The 14,659-nt window shown below is 49.7% G+C and overlaps 1 protein-coding gene across 1 annotated transcript; it reads left to right on the top strand.

Moving 5' to 3' along the window:
* Window positions 1-8,882: 8,882 nt before the first annotated feature.
* LOC148870595 (uncharacterized) lies at window positions 8,883-10,606 on the top strand. The gene is made up of 2 exons (XM_088969982.1): window positions 8,883-9,407; window positions 10,439-10,606. Exons 1-2 carry the CDS (start codon window positions 8,883-8,885, stop codon window positions 10,604-10,606), a joined length of 693 nt encoding a protein of 230 aa, XP_088826108.1.
* The last annotated feature ends 4,053 nt before the right edge of the window (window positions 10,607-14,659 follow it).

Here is a 14,659-nt window from a genome sequence, read left to right on the forward strand (position 1 = left end):
TATACGAGTTCACCATCAGGTCGTCAAAGTGCAGCGAGGCGATATAGTCATCGACGACCTTCTTCTTGGCATCCTCAATGCCCTGAGAAAAGATCTCAGTCCTCTCCCTAATATCCTCCTGAAGGTATTCGACCTGATGCTGCAAGTCTAGCCTCAGGTCCGCCATGTACTTCACCACCACTCCCAGGGCCTCGGTGTCTCTCTGAGACCTCGCCAGCCTGGCCTGTGCAACGCGACAAGCCGCTTTGGTAGCACGGGAGCGGCAGCTCGTGCCCGCCTCGAGCTCCTTTTCGCTTGGGCTGTTAAAGCATGGATGAAGGAGTTCACCTGCCAAAAAGAAAAATAACGACATTGTTAAAAGAGTAATAGCGAGAAAGGTAATGACAAGGAGCCCAACAAGAAGTCGCTGACTTACCACCATGACATAAGAGGCAGCACGCCCGGCTACGTGGTTCAAAGGAAGCCCGGCCGACACCGCGACCTCCTCAGGGTAAATGGCCTCCTTACTTTTTTGAAGAGCGTGGTTCGACGACAACACACTCCTGAACTCGCCTTGGCCTCCCAAGCCTGAAGGCCCTGCCCGGTTATAAGCAGCTTCAGCGTAGGGAGCCCCTATTAAGCAGCCTCGACGTAAGGACCCCTGCCACTTCTTATACTGGAGGGCCCATCTCGGGCTCCCTGGGCGGATCCATTGGCAGAGAGCTCGGTACCTCGGGCTCCGCATCTCAGTGCGGTTCGGCACGAGCCTGTTTAGCAACTCGCTTCCTCCTCTTCATGACCTGAAACAAGTTCCCACGTCGAGTCTTTTCTATGTCCATCGCACCTACAAAAAGAGCTCAACATCAGGAAAATGAAAGAATTGAAAGAAAAACAAAGGCAAGCCTCTGAGCAAAGGAACCTACCCGAACTCAAGCCCGCCTGGATGAGCTTGGCCTTCGTCAGATAATGGTGGCATTTTATCCAGAGTCGGGCCCAGTTCTGGAGGCCCTTCACCGTCTCGCTATCTAGCGTAACACCGGGGTCAGGGGCAGCCAACCCCCACCCGGTTTGGAATGGCACCCCGTTGCACTTCGTACCACGAAGTAGTCCCGTTTCCACGCCAGTACCTTATTGGGAAGATCGTATAAAAGCTTGAACCCCAGGCGAGGAGACAGGTAGTACGCCCGCTGACACTCGGGAAGGGGACCCACTTGCTTCTTAAGCATGAGAATAGAAAAGAAGATCTCTAGGTCTAAAGGTAGACTGTGTTCGCAAAAGAGGGAGATAGTTCCAACCAAATTACGGATAGAGTTCAGGTGGAGCTGACCGACGGTGACATCGAAGTGGTTCATAACCTCGACGATAAGAGGGTGGAAAGGTAGGCGCAGGCCGCCAATGAGCTGCTCTCGGAATATCACAATCTTGTCTAGACCGTGTTTCCAAGGGAAGTCGCCCGAGGGTATAAAGTAAGTATACTCCCCGGGCAGGTTGAATTGGGTGATAAGGGAGTAAAGCCCCTCAGGCATCATGGTTGAGGACCCGAACTTGTCTAACGTCTGACCTCGATGGGAGGATGACGCCAAACTACCCAAGGCGATTCGGCATACGGGTTTGAACTCTTCCTCGAGCCCTACCTCGAGCTCACTAAGGCTGTCAGGGGCTGTAGCTCGGTTCGTGGAACTTGCATCTGACCCCCTCAAGAAGCTTTCTAAGCTGCCCAAGCTAGACATCGAGAGGAAAGGAAACCAAGAAGAAAGTACTGACTCACCCGAAAAAAACTAACAGACTACGGAAGGTTGACGCGAGCTAAAACTTGGACGCGAGCTCAAGAAGTGAACGTAGGAGAATGGCGATGGAAAGCGACTAGGGGTTCCCCACTATTTATACCCACAGTGACCGAAAACCAATGGCTCTGGTCGAGGCAATCCAATGGCTCACGATCAAGCTGACCGCATGCCTCCTAAGACTGAGACATGATTGGCCGCACATCTTTGGAAACCGAACCGGCACCAGCGCACGTCTTCCAGCATTGAAGGCAGCAGTGGCGCATTTTTTGAATTTGAAATAATGCCCACCGTCATGTCTCCCAGCATTCAAAGATGGATTGGCACATTTTCTAACTTTTTGGCGCTCGAGGAATTCGGAAATCTGCTGACGTACGCACACTTCACGCCATCATTCAACCGGTTTGAACTACGGGTCAATTCCACCCGTTACCTCGTGAACTCCCTGTGCTAGGGCAAGACCCTTAGCACGAGGAGTGGGGGGCAATTGATGGAGGAAGATTTGGCCCGATCTCTTGGCCACCCAACACGTGGAAGCAACCGAGGGTGACCTGGCAGGAGAGATAGCTCGGCACGACAGTGCACTCAAGGCGCAAGCTCTGAGAGGAGGAACCAGCGGTCCGAGCTCCCCGAAAGGAGCCCGAACTCTCCCTTTGACGCTGAACCATACGAGGAGCGCAAAGGGCAACAACCTGAACTGGCCCACCCCAGGGCAATTCGGGCCACACTTCTATCCGAACTCAAGACTTCACCTTGCACACCACTCCAGCACTTTGTCTCCAAGCCACCAAACTAAACAACCTTACCTTACACCAAAGGAGTCCGTATCCTAAGGAGGCGTGCCTAACTGACTTAGGATTTGACGCTTGACAACCACACTTCAACGGCCACCTGCCACCGCCACCTCTAGTTACAGAGACGGCTCCGACAAAGGGAGCAGTGGCGGTTGTCTTCCCCAGTAGAGGTGATGACACCCGAACTGGCAGAAGTGCAGAGGTAATGATACCCGACCTGACTGGAGCTTGGGAGTGAGTGCGCAAAGTGGTTATAAAAGGCCCTCTTCCCCCAAGAATGGAAGTACATGATAACTTTGCGCCATCTAGTTTTTTATCTTGCCTTTGAGAAAATACTAACTTGAGCTTCGGAGCACTCTCATCGGGTTCTTCCCCGGAGACTACTCGCTTTCTTCCCCGTTTCAGCCACCTTTTGCTCCAGTCAGAGGCAAGATCGTTGACAGATAGGACCGACCGGATTGCGCTCCATCAGGGATGACATAGAATAGTCGTAGATCTCACTAACTCCTCTGTTCATGGGCGAGATGAGAGGGAGAAGGGTTGGATGAAATCAAAATTTTGTCTGCTACCTCGTAATACGCTTAAAACGCTTAATGATTCCAATGTTTTTCCGGTGTTTTGAGGAGCAATTCGGAGGTGCAGCTGAACGATCTCCAATCTCTCAAAAAGCACTATTTCTGGTGTGGAGGTCGATTCAGCGATATGGAACACCACTTGATGTGGGGTGATCCAACCCACCCAATTTGAGGTTGGTAGGCCCAGCCCACCAGCGTCAGATCAGGGAATGAGATCCACTACAGTAGGGATTACCCTTCCCCCATCATACAGAGCCAATCACGATGCGCTTACATGACCCTGCCAAACTCGTTGTAGGCCCTCGTACGACTCCCATCTCAGGCATTCATCTCCACCTACCTCTAGGCAGCTCAAGTATAAATAGGGGTACCCCCTCCAGGTAAAGGGGTTACAAAAACTATCACCCACAGCTATTGTTAGAATGTCTATTTTAATAACTACTATTTTGACTTTATTATAGAACTGCCTACCAGGATCCTGTCCTGTTACTCTCCCTTCGTACCCTATACTAATTTGACTGTTAGAGACTCTGCCTCGGGTTCTCACCTGGGCCTTTGATGAATTTCCTACCCTCGGCTTCTACCGTACTTGGGATCCACCCCGCCTCGACCTCAGCAGCGACCTCTCGAGTCCTCAAAGCCTTTAGCCGGCCTTTGGAGCCTAGGGTTAAAATTATTTTATTGTCCTCGACCATTCCGAGCACCAACAATCGGCGCCGTTTGTTGGAATGATATTGATACGTTCCCTGAAAGAACTATAGCAAGTTAGCAAGTCCCCATGCTCCGACCAATCAACATGGTACAAAGAACAAGAAATACGCATAATCTTGTCACTAGTGAACAGTTCCAAGCCGTGCTTGACTGCCTGAAATATTTGGCACAGCGAGTTGAGCATAATTTCCCCTAGGCAGGAGGTCGCCCCCAAGGTGACCGCCCTGTCAGGGAGTCAACACAGTCGGGCCAGCATGGGTCCACCACTCATACCCCCCAAACATGGCCAAGCCCTCAGAGTCTAACAGCATTCGCCCAGCCGACCCATGCTCCGACACCTTTAAACCTCCCAGCCAAAGGGAGGAGGATTTGGAGCGATCGGAGGATAGCTGTCAGCCCACCGAGCAACATCACCAACACCGAAGGGCCAATATCAGGGATGAAGGCGGGCGCCGTGATCACCCCAGTGCCCATTCTAGGGCTGAGGGCCAACGTCGAGCCTCTTCCCCTCACACTTCAGACCTTCGGGACGTCTGACCGCCGCGCTAGGCGCGAGGCGCGTGGCCTTAACTCCGAGCACTCTGGCATTCGCGCCGAGCATCATCGCATCCGCGAAGATCGGGATGGCACCCAAGCCGAGACCGACCCCATGTTTGCTAAGCTCAATGCTGTCAAAGCCGAGCTCAAACAAGTGAAAGAGGGCCAAACCGATACCTCAGTCGGACAAATCTCCTGCAAGGGAAGAATGGATGTCTTCTCCCCTAATATCATCATCGAGCCTCTACCCCTGAACTTCAAGGCTCCCTCCTTGGAGATGTACGATGGGAACTCTGACCCAGATGACCACCTGGAGAGCTTCAGGCACTCATGATCCTATATGGGTACTCCAACGCCTTTACGTGCCAAACTTTATAGGCAACCTTCAAGGGAGCTGCTTGGCAGTGGTTCTCAAGCCTCCCACCTCTGTCCATCAACTAATGTGAACAATTTTCCAACATGTCCCAAGCACGTTTCATCAGCAGCCAACATCCTCAGAAGAGTGTTGTCTCGCTGATGACTGTCAAGAAGAAGCAAGGGGAAAGCTTGCGGTCATACATTGACCACTTCAAGAAAGAACTTGAGGTCCGCAACCTCGACCCCCTGGTCTCCATGCATGCTTCTATCAGCGGGCTTCTCCCCGGCTCTGTACTCAAATGCTTTATGGCCAAAAGCCAACCAAATACGAAGCTAAGTTCCTAAAAAGGGCCTAGAAGTATATTGCGATTGAAGAGGCCTCGGCCACGGACACCCACGAGAGAGGCGTGGAGCCCCCGAGAAGAACCCCCATCAGAGGAATCCTAAAAAAGACTGCAAGTTCCATCGAGGTACCGGCCATGACACCGAGGACTATTATGATCTTAAAAATGAGATAGAGTCCCTCATTCATCGGGGCGACCTTAAGTAGTACGTTGGGGGCGTGGCTGGCCCCTCATCCTCTCAGCAACAACAGCACCAACAACAGCAAGAAACAGGTATCATCGACGTCAAAGTGGGAGGCATGGGCTCAAGTGGAGCCTCGACTTCGGCTCGCAAAGCCTACGCCTGACAACTAAACATCTAGTGCCGACCCCCAAGAAGTAGAAGCAAGAGCCCCTCTCCTTCACGGATGAGGACCTGAAAGGGGTAATAGTCCCCCATGACGACGCATTGGTAGTCTCGACCGTCATTGTGAACTTTGTAGTCAAAAGGATCATTGTTGACAGTGGCTCCTCAGCCGACATTGATGAACTTACAATTTATCTATAATTTTTGAGGACTTTAGCATGGATTTTTATGCCGGTTTTATTAATTTTTGCCTTAATTTAGCTAGATTGCAAGAAAGATTTCAGGGGGAGCCAAATCAACAAAAAGAAGGCAAAAGCAAGAAAAGAAAACCCAAAATTTATCAAGTTCAGCCTGGCCCAGCCATGAGAGCAAGAGAATTTCATTCGGCCCAAAAAGAGCAAGTGAATTCCTTGAGAAAACCCAAGAAAATAAAGCCTAGCTATGAGGAGAATTCGGCCCAGCAAGGAAGGCCCATTTTTAGCCCAAATAACAGCCTAGAGTGTAGCCCACTTGAGCTCAAAAGCAAGCTAAGTTGTAGCCCAAATAGCAGCCCAAAGGGAGCTAGGGGCGGCAACTCCTAGAAGTTTCTTGAAGAGAAGGAGGGAGCACTCTAGAAGGTTCATGAGGGGTGTAATACACCCCATTCTAGAGGCTTCAAGAAGGGGCAAGAGCCCCCTTGAAAAACTATATAAGGAGGCCTCTAGGAGGGGAGAAAGTTGTTCAATTGCTTGAGAGGAAGGCTCTCCCACTCTTAGAGGTTCGGCCACCTTGAGAGAAGAGAAGAGAAGAAGGCTAGGCGCAAGGAAGAAGAAGAAGAAGGGCTGAAGGAAGTTCAAGACAAGCAAGCTAGAAGAAGAAGGTGAGTTCGAATTGAGAGTTTGTGATTCAAAGATCTTCTGTAATAAATCATTTGTAGTTTCATTCTCTTTTGATTTGAATTCAGTTTCTTAGTTATATGTTCTTTCTTCTTTCTCCTTGTTTCCATTCTTCCTTGATGTATTTCAGCTTGTAAAATTTCAGTTCAGCAATCTAATTCTTTTTGATTCATTCAAATGGTCATGCATTGTATTTGAAGTTTCTTGAATAAGGGTGTGATTGTAGATTAATTCGGCCAACTAACCTTCAAAACTCATATCTGAATTCTCAGATCTGAGATTGCAAGATCTGAATTGCTTGAAAGAGAATTCAGATCTGCAATTTTCAGATTGGGCGAATTAATCTAGAGCTTGGAATTCCTAGAGTGCTTGAGAGAGACTCTAAGAATTCAGATCTACTATTCAAGAACTGAATTGAGTGCAAGGTTAGAGATAACTTGCACAATTCAGTTGGTGATCAATTCAGATTTGAATTGATGCCTTAGAAGTGTTTGAAGAAATGCATGCATGGGGATTAGATTCTTGCTAGAGATAGAAGAACCGTCACTCATGCATAGGATGAACATGCGCTTGAGAGAGGCTGTTCATGACCTTGGGGTTTCACCAAACCAAGGCTCAATCATGATTCATTCGAATGATCCAAATTGATAGATTGCTGAATTCTGAGATTGACATTTACTGCTTACTCTTCTAACCTGAATTGAAGGCAATTGGGCCAATGATTTAGATAGATTTTAATTTAGGATTTCTTAGCTTTCATTAGAGTTTTGATTTATTTGTTGATTAGATAAGAAGTGTTCAATTTAGTATTGGTAATTTTTTCCTAAATCCTCGTGGGAACGATACTTCACTCACTACTTTATTACTTGAACGGCTAGTGCACTTGCTAGTGTCACAATGAGCCACACATCAGACATCCTTTTCTATGAAGCTTTTGAAAAGAGGAAGATAGCTCTGGAGCGCCTTCAACCAGTAGATGCCCCACTCATTGGCTTCTCCGTCAGCATCATCAAAACAGAGGGCAAGATTTCCCTACTAGTCATAGTAGGGATGGAACCCCAGTAGGTGACAAGGATGACTGGGTTCCTGGTCCTGAAGATTGGCTCACCCTATAACGCCATCATGGGGAGGCCAACCCTTCACGCACTCTGAGCAGCCATTTCCTCTTACTACCTCGCCTTAAAGTTCCCCACCGAGTGTGGCATTGGGGTCGTTCGTGGGGACCAGCATGCCACCCGCTAGTGCTATGTGGCAGCACTTAAGGAAAAGAACAAAGAAGCTTTGCCACTAGAGGGTCTCAACCTTAGGGAGGAGCTAGCAAGCTGAGGCCAACCGGCCAAGGACCTTGTCTCGGTCCCCCTAGACGAGGATGAACCCAACAAAACAGCCCGCGTCGGGTCCAACCTTCCACCCAAGAGCCTATCCAAACTGATAAGTTTCCTCAGACTCAATGTTGACGTCTTTGCTTGGTCCACCGTTGACATGCCAAGAATTGACCCTTCGATCATTAAACACAGGTTGAGCGTGGACCCGAGCTCTAGGCCAGTTCGACAAAAGAAGAGAAACTTTGCACCGGAATATTGGAATGCCATAGAGGAGGAAGTTGAAAAGCTACTCGACGCTGGCTTCGTCCGAGAGGTACACTACCCTAACTGGTTACCAAACATGGTTATGGTAGAGAAAGCTAATGGGAAATGGCGGATCTTTATTTCATAGACCTTAATTGAGCCTGCCCCAAGGATAGTTTTTCTTTGCTAAGGATAGACCACCTCCTTGACGCCACTGTAGGGTACAAGCTGCTTAGATTCATGGATGCCTTATCCGGATACAATCAGATAAAGATGCACCCAGATGATGAAGAGAAAAACCTCATTCATCATCGAGCATGGCACATACTGCTACCGTGTGATGCTCTTCGGCCCCAAGAATGCGGAGGCCACCTACCAACGCCTTGTCAATGAGGTGTTCAAAGAGCAGATGGGGAGGAATGTCGAAGCCTATGTGGATGACATGGTAGTAAAGAGCATGAAGGCCGAGACCCACATCTTAGACCCAATCGAGACCTTTGACACCTTGTGGAAGTACAACATGAAGCTCAACACCAGCAAGTGTGCCTTCGGCGTTAAATCAGACAAATTCCTAGGTTTCATCGTCACTCAAAGAGGCATTGAGGTTAATCTTGAGAAGATACAGGCCTTACTAGATATAGCACCCCCGCAGACGGTGAAGGAGACACAAAAGCTTACCGGCCGAATAGAATCTCTCAATTGCTTCATGTCAAAGTCAGCCAACTGCTGCCTACCCTTCTTTCATGCCATCAAGAAGTTGAAAGAATTCCAGTGGACGGAGGAGTGCTAACGCGCCTTTGATGAGCTCAAGGTGTACCTTACTTCGCCTCCCCTTTTCGTCCGGCCAGCCGAGGGGGAAACCCTGTACCAATACCTCTCGGCCAGGGATGAAGCAATTAGTTCGGTCCTCATCAAGGAAAATGGCATGTAAAAATCGGTGTACTATGCCAACAAGGTCCTCTGCGACGATGAGACCAGGTACCCTGTAATAGAAAAGTTGCCTTTCGCCCTCATGATTTTGGCAAGGAAACTTCAGTCGTATTTCCAGGCACACACTGTAGTGGTCCTGACGAACCAGTCCCTTAAGGCAATACTTGTCAAACCTGAGACCTCGGGATGCCTGACGAAGCAGGCCATTGAGTTGTTGGAGTTTGACATCCAGTACCAGTCGAGGCCCATGATCAAAGCACAAGCCCTGGCAGATTTCATAGTGAAGTGCACCATCAGCCGAGCCCTTCACCAGCCCCTAGAAAATGCTGAGGGGGATCATGTGGACGATGAGGCTCAACCTCGATGGAAGCTCTTTGTTGATGGTTCCTCTAATGCTAAAGGAAGCAGAGCGGGCCTTATCCTCCTCATCGCAGATGATATTGTCCTAGTGTATGCGCTAAGGTTCGACTTTCAAGCATCGAACAATGAAGCCAAGTACGAGGCCCTCCTCGTTGGTCTCCAGCTTGCTAGGGACCTCGGCTCCTCACATGTTGAAATCTTCAGCAACTCTCAGCTGATGGTGAATCATGTGAACGGTGTTTACGAGGTCAGAGAACAAAGAATGTCCAAGTACCTCACCAAAGTCCAAGATCTAGCCCACCACTTTCAACGCTTCTTTCTACAATGGGTCCTGGGAGCCAAAAACGCACGAGCCGATTCTCTCTCCACGTTGGCAAGTACCTCGAGTGGATCCCTTGGTCGGACCGTGCACGCTGAGAACCTACTTCAGCCCTCCATCGAAGAAGTCCAAGTGCTCCCCATAGAGGTCAAACCTTCATGGATGGATCCCATTGTCAACTTCCTATCAACTAGCCATTGCTCGAAAATAGAAATGAGGCAAAGCGACTTAGACGACAGGTAGCCCACTATACCCTGCTGGAAGGAAAGTTGTACCGAAGATCATTTACCTTGCCATACCTCCAATGCCTCCGTTTAGAGGAGGGCAATTATGTGTAATAAGAAATTCATGAAGGAATTTGCGGTAACCACCTCGGTGGGAGAGCCCTAGCCCAAAAAGCTCTAAGGTAGGTCTACTTCTGGCCTACCCTCCACAAGGACTCAATTAGATTGGTGCAAAGGTGTGACCTATGCCAGAGGCACGCCAACTTATGCCACAGGCCGGCCACCACTCTCTTAGCCCTCAGCAGCCCATGGCCCTTTTCCAAATGGGGCATGAACCTCCTTGGCCCCTTTCCTCCAGCCACAGGGGGGGTAGAAAGTACCTCGTTATTGCAATAGACTACTTCACCAAGTGGGTAGAATCCAAGCCTTTGGCCGCCATCACGGTGTGAGCCATCCAAAACTTATTTTGGAAAAACATCATCTGTCACTTCGGCCTACCCTATATGCTAGTCACCAACAACGGGAAGCAATTTGATGATGCCAAGTTCTGGGAGTGGTGTGCCTCCCTCGGCATCAGGCAACAACACACCTATATGCTATTCCTAAACCAATGGCCTAGCCGAGGTCACCAATAGGACAATATTGGAAGGACTGAAGACTAGATTGGATCGAGCTAAAAGCCTATGGGCTGAAGAACTAAATAGTGTACTCTAGGCTTACCGAACTATGCCTCAGACAACCACGGGAAAAACCCCATTCGGCTTAACCTATGGCATAGAAGCAGTAATCCCAGTAGAGATTGGCCAATCGACACTCCAAGTTGAAGCATACGATGAAGCCGAGAGCGATGAAAGCCTTAGAGCAAACTCAGACCTTCTAAAAGAAGCCCGAGAGCAAGCATAGATAAGGGTAGCCGCTTACCAGCAACGAGTGGCCCGTTACTACAACTCCAAGGTAAAAGAAAGACACTATCAAGAGGGAGACCTTGTCCTTAGAAAAGTTATGGTCCACAAACCTGGAGTAGGGAAGCTGGGCCCCAACTAGGAAGGCCCCTACAAAATCAAGCGAATCGTCGGCCCCGACACTTTCCACCTGGAACACCTAGATGGAAGAGTTGTACCTCGAACATGGAATTCGGAGAACCTCCAAATGTACTACAAATGATTGTAACATCTTTTTGAAATTGTGGAATGAGTGAAGCAAAGTTCCTCTTTGACTCAATGCTAAGTGCATGTACCTACTAAGTCCTTATAACTCTTCGGCTTTACAACTAGTAGGGCGCATGGCCTCCTCCGAGGCTATACCCCCTTGCTAGACTGACATCAAGGCTTAACGAATAAGTAGTGGACACCTTAGCTATAACTTAGTGTATTAGAATATGCCATGACGACCGAGGGCCTCATATGCCTTAGGGCCCCACCTCGGCGGCGACTAGCCTCCTGATTTTTCACATTTAGTGCTACCAGCATAGGAAGCCAGCCCCTATGGAGCGTTACGCTCAACCTTGTCAAAACAAGTATGCAGATATTGGAGCCAGGTGAGCCTCGACTCTGCTTAGGCCTCATGGAGCCAGACGAGCCTCAGCTCTGTCTCGGCCACCCTCCCAATAAGATAGGCCACCTCGGCCTTACCAAAGCTAAGGTACAGGGATGTGGGAGCCAAGCGAGCCTCGACTTTGCCTAGGCCCCGCGGATCCAGATAGGCCTTTGCTCTGTCTTGGACACCCCACAGTATGATAGGTCTTTTCAGCCTTGCCGAATTCAACACTTAGAAGAATGAGAGGCAGGTGAGCCTCGACTAAGCCTCGACTCTCACTCTAGCATCGACAGGTCATCTTGTTATTTACCCAAATAGAGGGAAAGGAGAGAGAGCCAGGTGAGCCCCACGGTCTACTTCAGCCTCCCTCCATCATAGGCCTCATTGGCCCTACCTAAATGGACACATAGAAGGGCGCCAAGCTAGGCAAACCACGATCTAACCGCGGAGGCTTCGCCTCGGCTACCCCTTTGCCACACTTTTGATGCACAAAGTAAACTAAAGAGAACTACGCTTGTCTCACGCAGTGTTTTTTCTTTTGGAGGAGCAATGACCCTTCGGCAACAAAAGCATAAGTGTAAAAGACGGTGCAAAAACATACAAGGAAAGATAACACAACAAAACACAAGTGCATCAATCGAAGCAAAAGATAAAAAAAAATTCTCTAATTTTCATTATGCACAAAATTCCTTTGGCTTTAGAAATTTGTTTCATGGCCCCTCGAGCTGAATACATATACGAAAAAAAAGAAAGAATCCCAGCTTAAGCCTCGCCACCAGTTGGAGCGGGAAGTGCAAAGTCGGCAACCTCTTCGAGAGTACTGGGAATCACCTTCAGGGGTTCATCATTGAAGTCTAGAAGCACTGCTAGGAGTGCCTTCTTGGTGTCCTTGATCCCGTCCAAATAAGCCTCGGAAGTGATGTTGGCTAGCTCATTAGCTCACTTCTCTACTTCCTAGGCCCTCTTCTCGGCACCAGTCGCCTTCTACTCGGTCTCAACAGCCCTCTTAGCTACCTCCTCGGCCCTCCGCTCTGCCCCAGTCGCCTGCCTGTTCGCCTTAGAGATGCCCTCCTCGGCTTGATGGAGAAGCCGCTCGGCCTTGAAGATGAGGCTCTCGACCCGAGCCCTCTCAATTTACTCCTTGGCAAGAAGATCCTCCGCCTTCTTTAGGTTCTCCTTGGCCTCCTTGCATAACTTTTGTTCGTCAGTGAAGAACCGTTGCATTTCACTGTGCTTTTCCATGGCATTGGCGGCAGTCTGCTAAAGATTGTCTTTCTCAGCCTCCAGTTTATCCATTGGCAAGGATCAAATTCAGCCGATCCCCTAGACTAGAAAATGAAGGCAGACCTGCAACAAGAAAGCAGTTAGTACCAAACAAAATGAACGAAAGAAAAAAGAAAAGCAAAGAGGAACAGATTGTTACCTCGGCCAGACTCTACAACCCATGGTTGTACATCTTGTTAGGGGCCATCTCCAACATCTGGAAGCGGTCCTGAGACAACAGGGACCCACTCACCAGCACTGGACCAACTTCCGCGTTGTGGATTGATTCCCCTTCGTAGACCTCCCACTGAGGGCAGAAGATTTGATCAGACCGCTGGGCGAGCTCCTCCAACGACGTGGGAGCATAAAACGACCCCATCCGCTCCATGTGGGACCCCCTCGAGGTGTCACTAACAGAACTACTAGTGCGGGCCACCTTCTGTTACAGTTGACCCCCCACGACCAACCTCTTCCTCCCTGTCTCGGCCCCGTCGATAGGTCCTCTCAGCACCTCGGCTAGTTGCTACCGCACTTGCTTCTCATGCCCCAGCTAACCCTCCTCGTGGGTCCCTTCCCCTTCGCGGGGATCTTCAAAGTGGCTCCCTTCGAGGAAGTTGTTGAAGAAGTTTCTTTGGCAGGGACCTGCACTTTCGTCCCCATGGCAGGGACCTGGCGGGAAGACCCCCCCTTTGTAGGGGTAGAAACCTTCTCCTTCTACCAATTAGAAGGCCTTTGAGGAATTTTGGCCCATTCCTTCTACATGGCGCGAGCATGTTCTAGAACAGCCTTGCGGGCATCCATTAGCACCTCTACAAACAAAGTAAAGGCATCAGCAAGGCAGCAATAAAAAAAAAAAAACAGAGAAGAGAGAAGAAAAAGCAAGGGGAAAAAGGATGTGTTAAAGGACTATGGGGTCTCTCCTACCGAGGGGAGTAGGACTTAGCCCTACAAAAACTAGTGGGACCTCCTCTCCACCTAGGGCTAGGTTCAGACTATCCCAGGTCTAAAAACTGCACGAGATCATTGTTCTCTTCACTCGTGAGCACAGGGGCACTCTTCTTCGCAACTTGGCTAACCTCTCCCCACCCCGACTTGAAGGACCAACCCTCGGGGCATGACAGAAAGAAGAATTTTCCCTTCCAGTTATGCACGAAAGAAGGGTTGTCTCTTGGCTTGGTCTTACGGGGTTGGAGGTAGTACATGCCATTTTCGAATGAATGCTTCATTGGCACAAACAACGCTCGAAAGAGCCTTAGCGTCAGCTCCACCCCCTGGAACCGAGCCACCACCAACATGGCCACTTTGGTCCTAATGGCGTTGGGCACCAGCTGGCTAAGAGTAATCCCATATGCCCTCAACAGTTCGAGAATCAACGGATGAAGGGGGAACTGGAGACCGAACTGGAGGAAATGTTGGTAGACCCAGATCTCCCCCCCTAGGAATCCATGGCCGTTTGCCTAATTCGGGCACCCTCATACAATAGGATGAGGGAATGAAGTACTGCCTTGCCAGAGCTTTGACCTGGTCCCTATCTAGAGAGTTCTCAAAACCCGGGCAGAGGACATAAGTCTCAACTACTACCTGGGCAGCCCTCTTCTCAGGAACATGGTCTAGGGTTCCCTCCTCTTGGCTGGGCAGGTTCCTTTGGCCTCCCTCGGTGTCACAGAAGCGGCTCTCTCATAGGGATGGTCCTCGCCTCGACAGTTGTCTTCGACACCCTCAGGGGCCACCCTTCCCCAGAGCACCATGACCTTCTGCCAAAGGGGGGCAAGAGTAGAAGGACTCAAGGGGGGAAGGGGAGAAGGGGTACGGGAAGAGCTCCCTTTCGACTCGTGTGGAAGTTCACAATACTCAGATCCAGAATATGAGAAAGACATTGTTTAAAGTTACCTAAGAAATGTAGAGGAAGAAAAAATGGGAGTAAAGTGTTGAAGGTTGGAGAGTTTGGAAGCTGAGTTCACTCGAAGGCAAAGGCATTTAGAGGCAAACGACAAGAATGCTTTCGCTAAGGGCCCTATTTAAAGAGGAACGAACGGTCCAGATTTCTCAAGATCCAACGACTAAGAAGCCACCGCCTCCACTACCCAATCATGGTGCGTCGCGTGACACTCAACCTTGGAAGGCGAAACGACTTGCTGACGATGGCTCGGATCATCC

This window comes from Nelumbo lutea, chromosome 2 (genome assembly GCF_056320005.1).
Source record: "Nelumbo lutea isolate HS-2025 chromosome 2, American lotus-T2T, whole genome shotgun sequence".
NCBI lineage: Eukaryota > Viridiplantae > Streptophyta > Magnoliopsida > Proteales > Nelumbonaceae > Nelumbo > Nelumbo lutea.

What these genes read in the sequence shown, in the direction of transcription:
- LOC148870595 (XM_088969982.1), top strand. Translation starts at nt 8,883, where the DNA reads ATGATTTTGGCAAGGAAACTTCAGTCGTATTTCCAGGCACACACTGTA. An exon ending in ATGTGAACGGTGTTTACGAG is followed by an intron (nt 9,408 to 10,438) that starts GTCAGAGAACAA and finishes ACTATGCCTCAG; the next exon opens with ACAACCACGGGAAAAACCCC.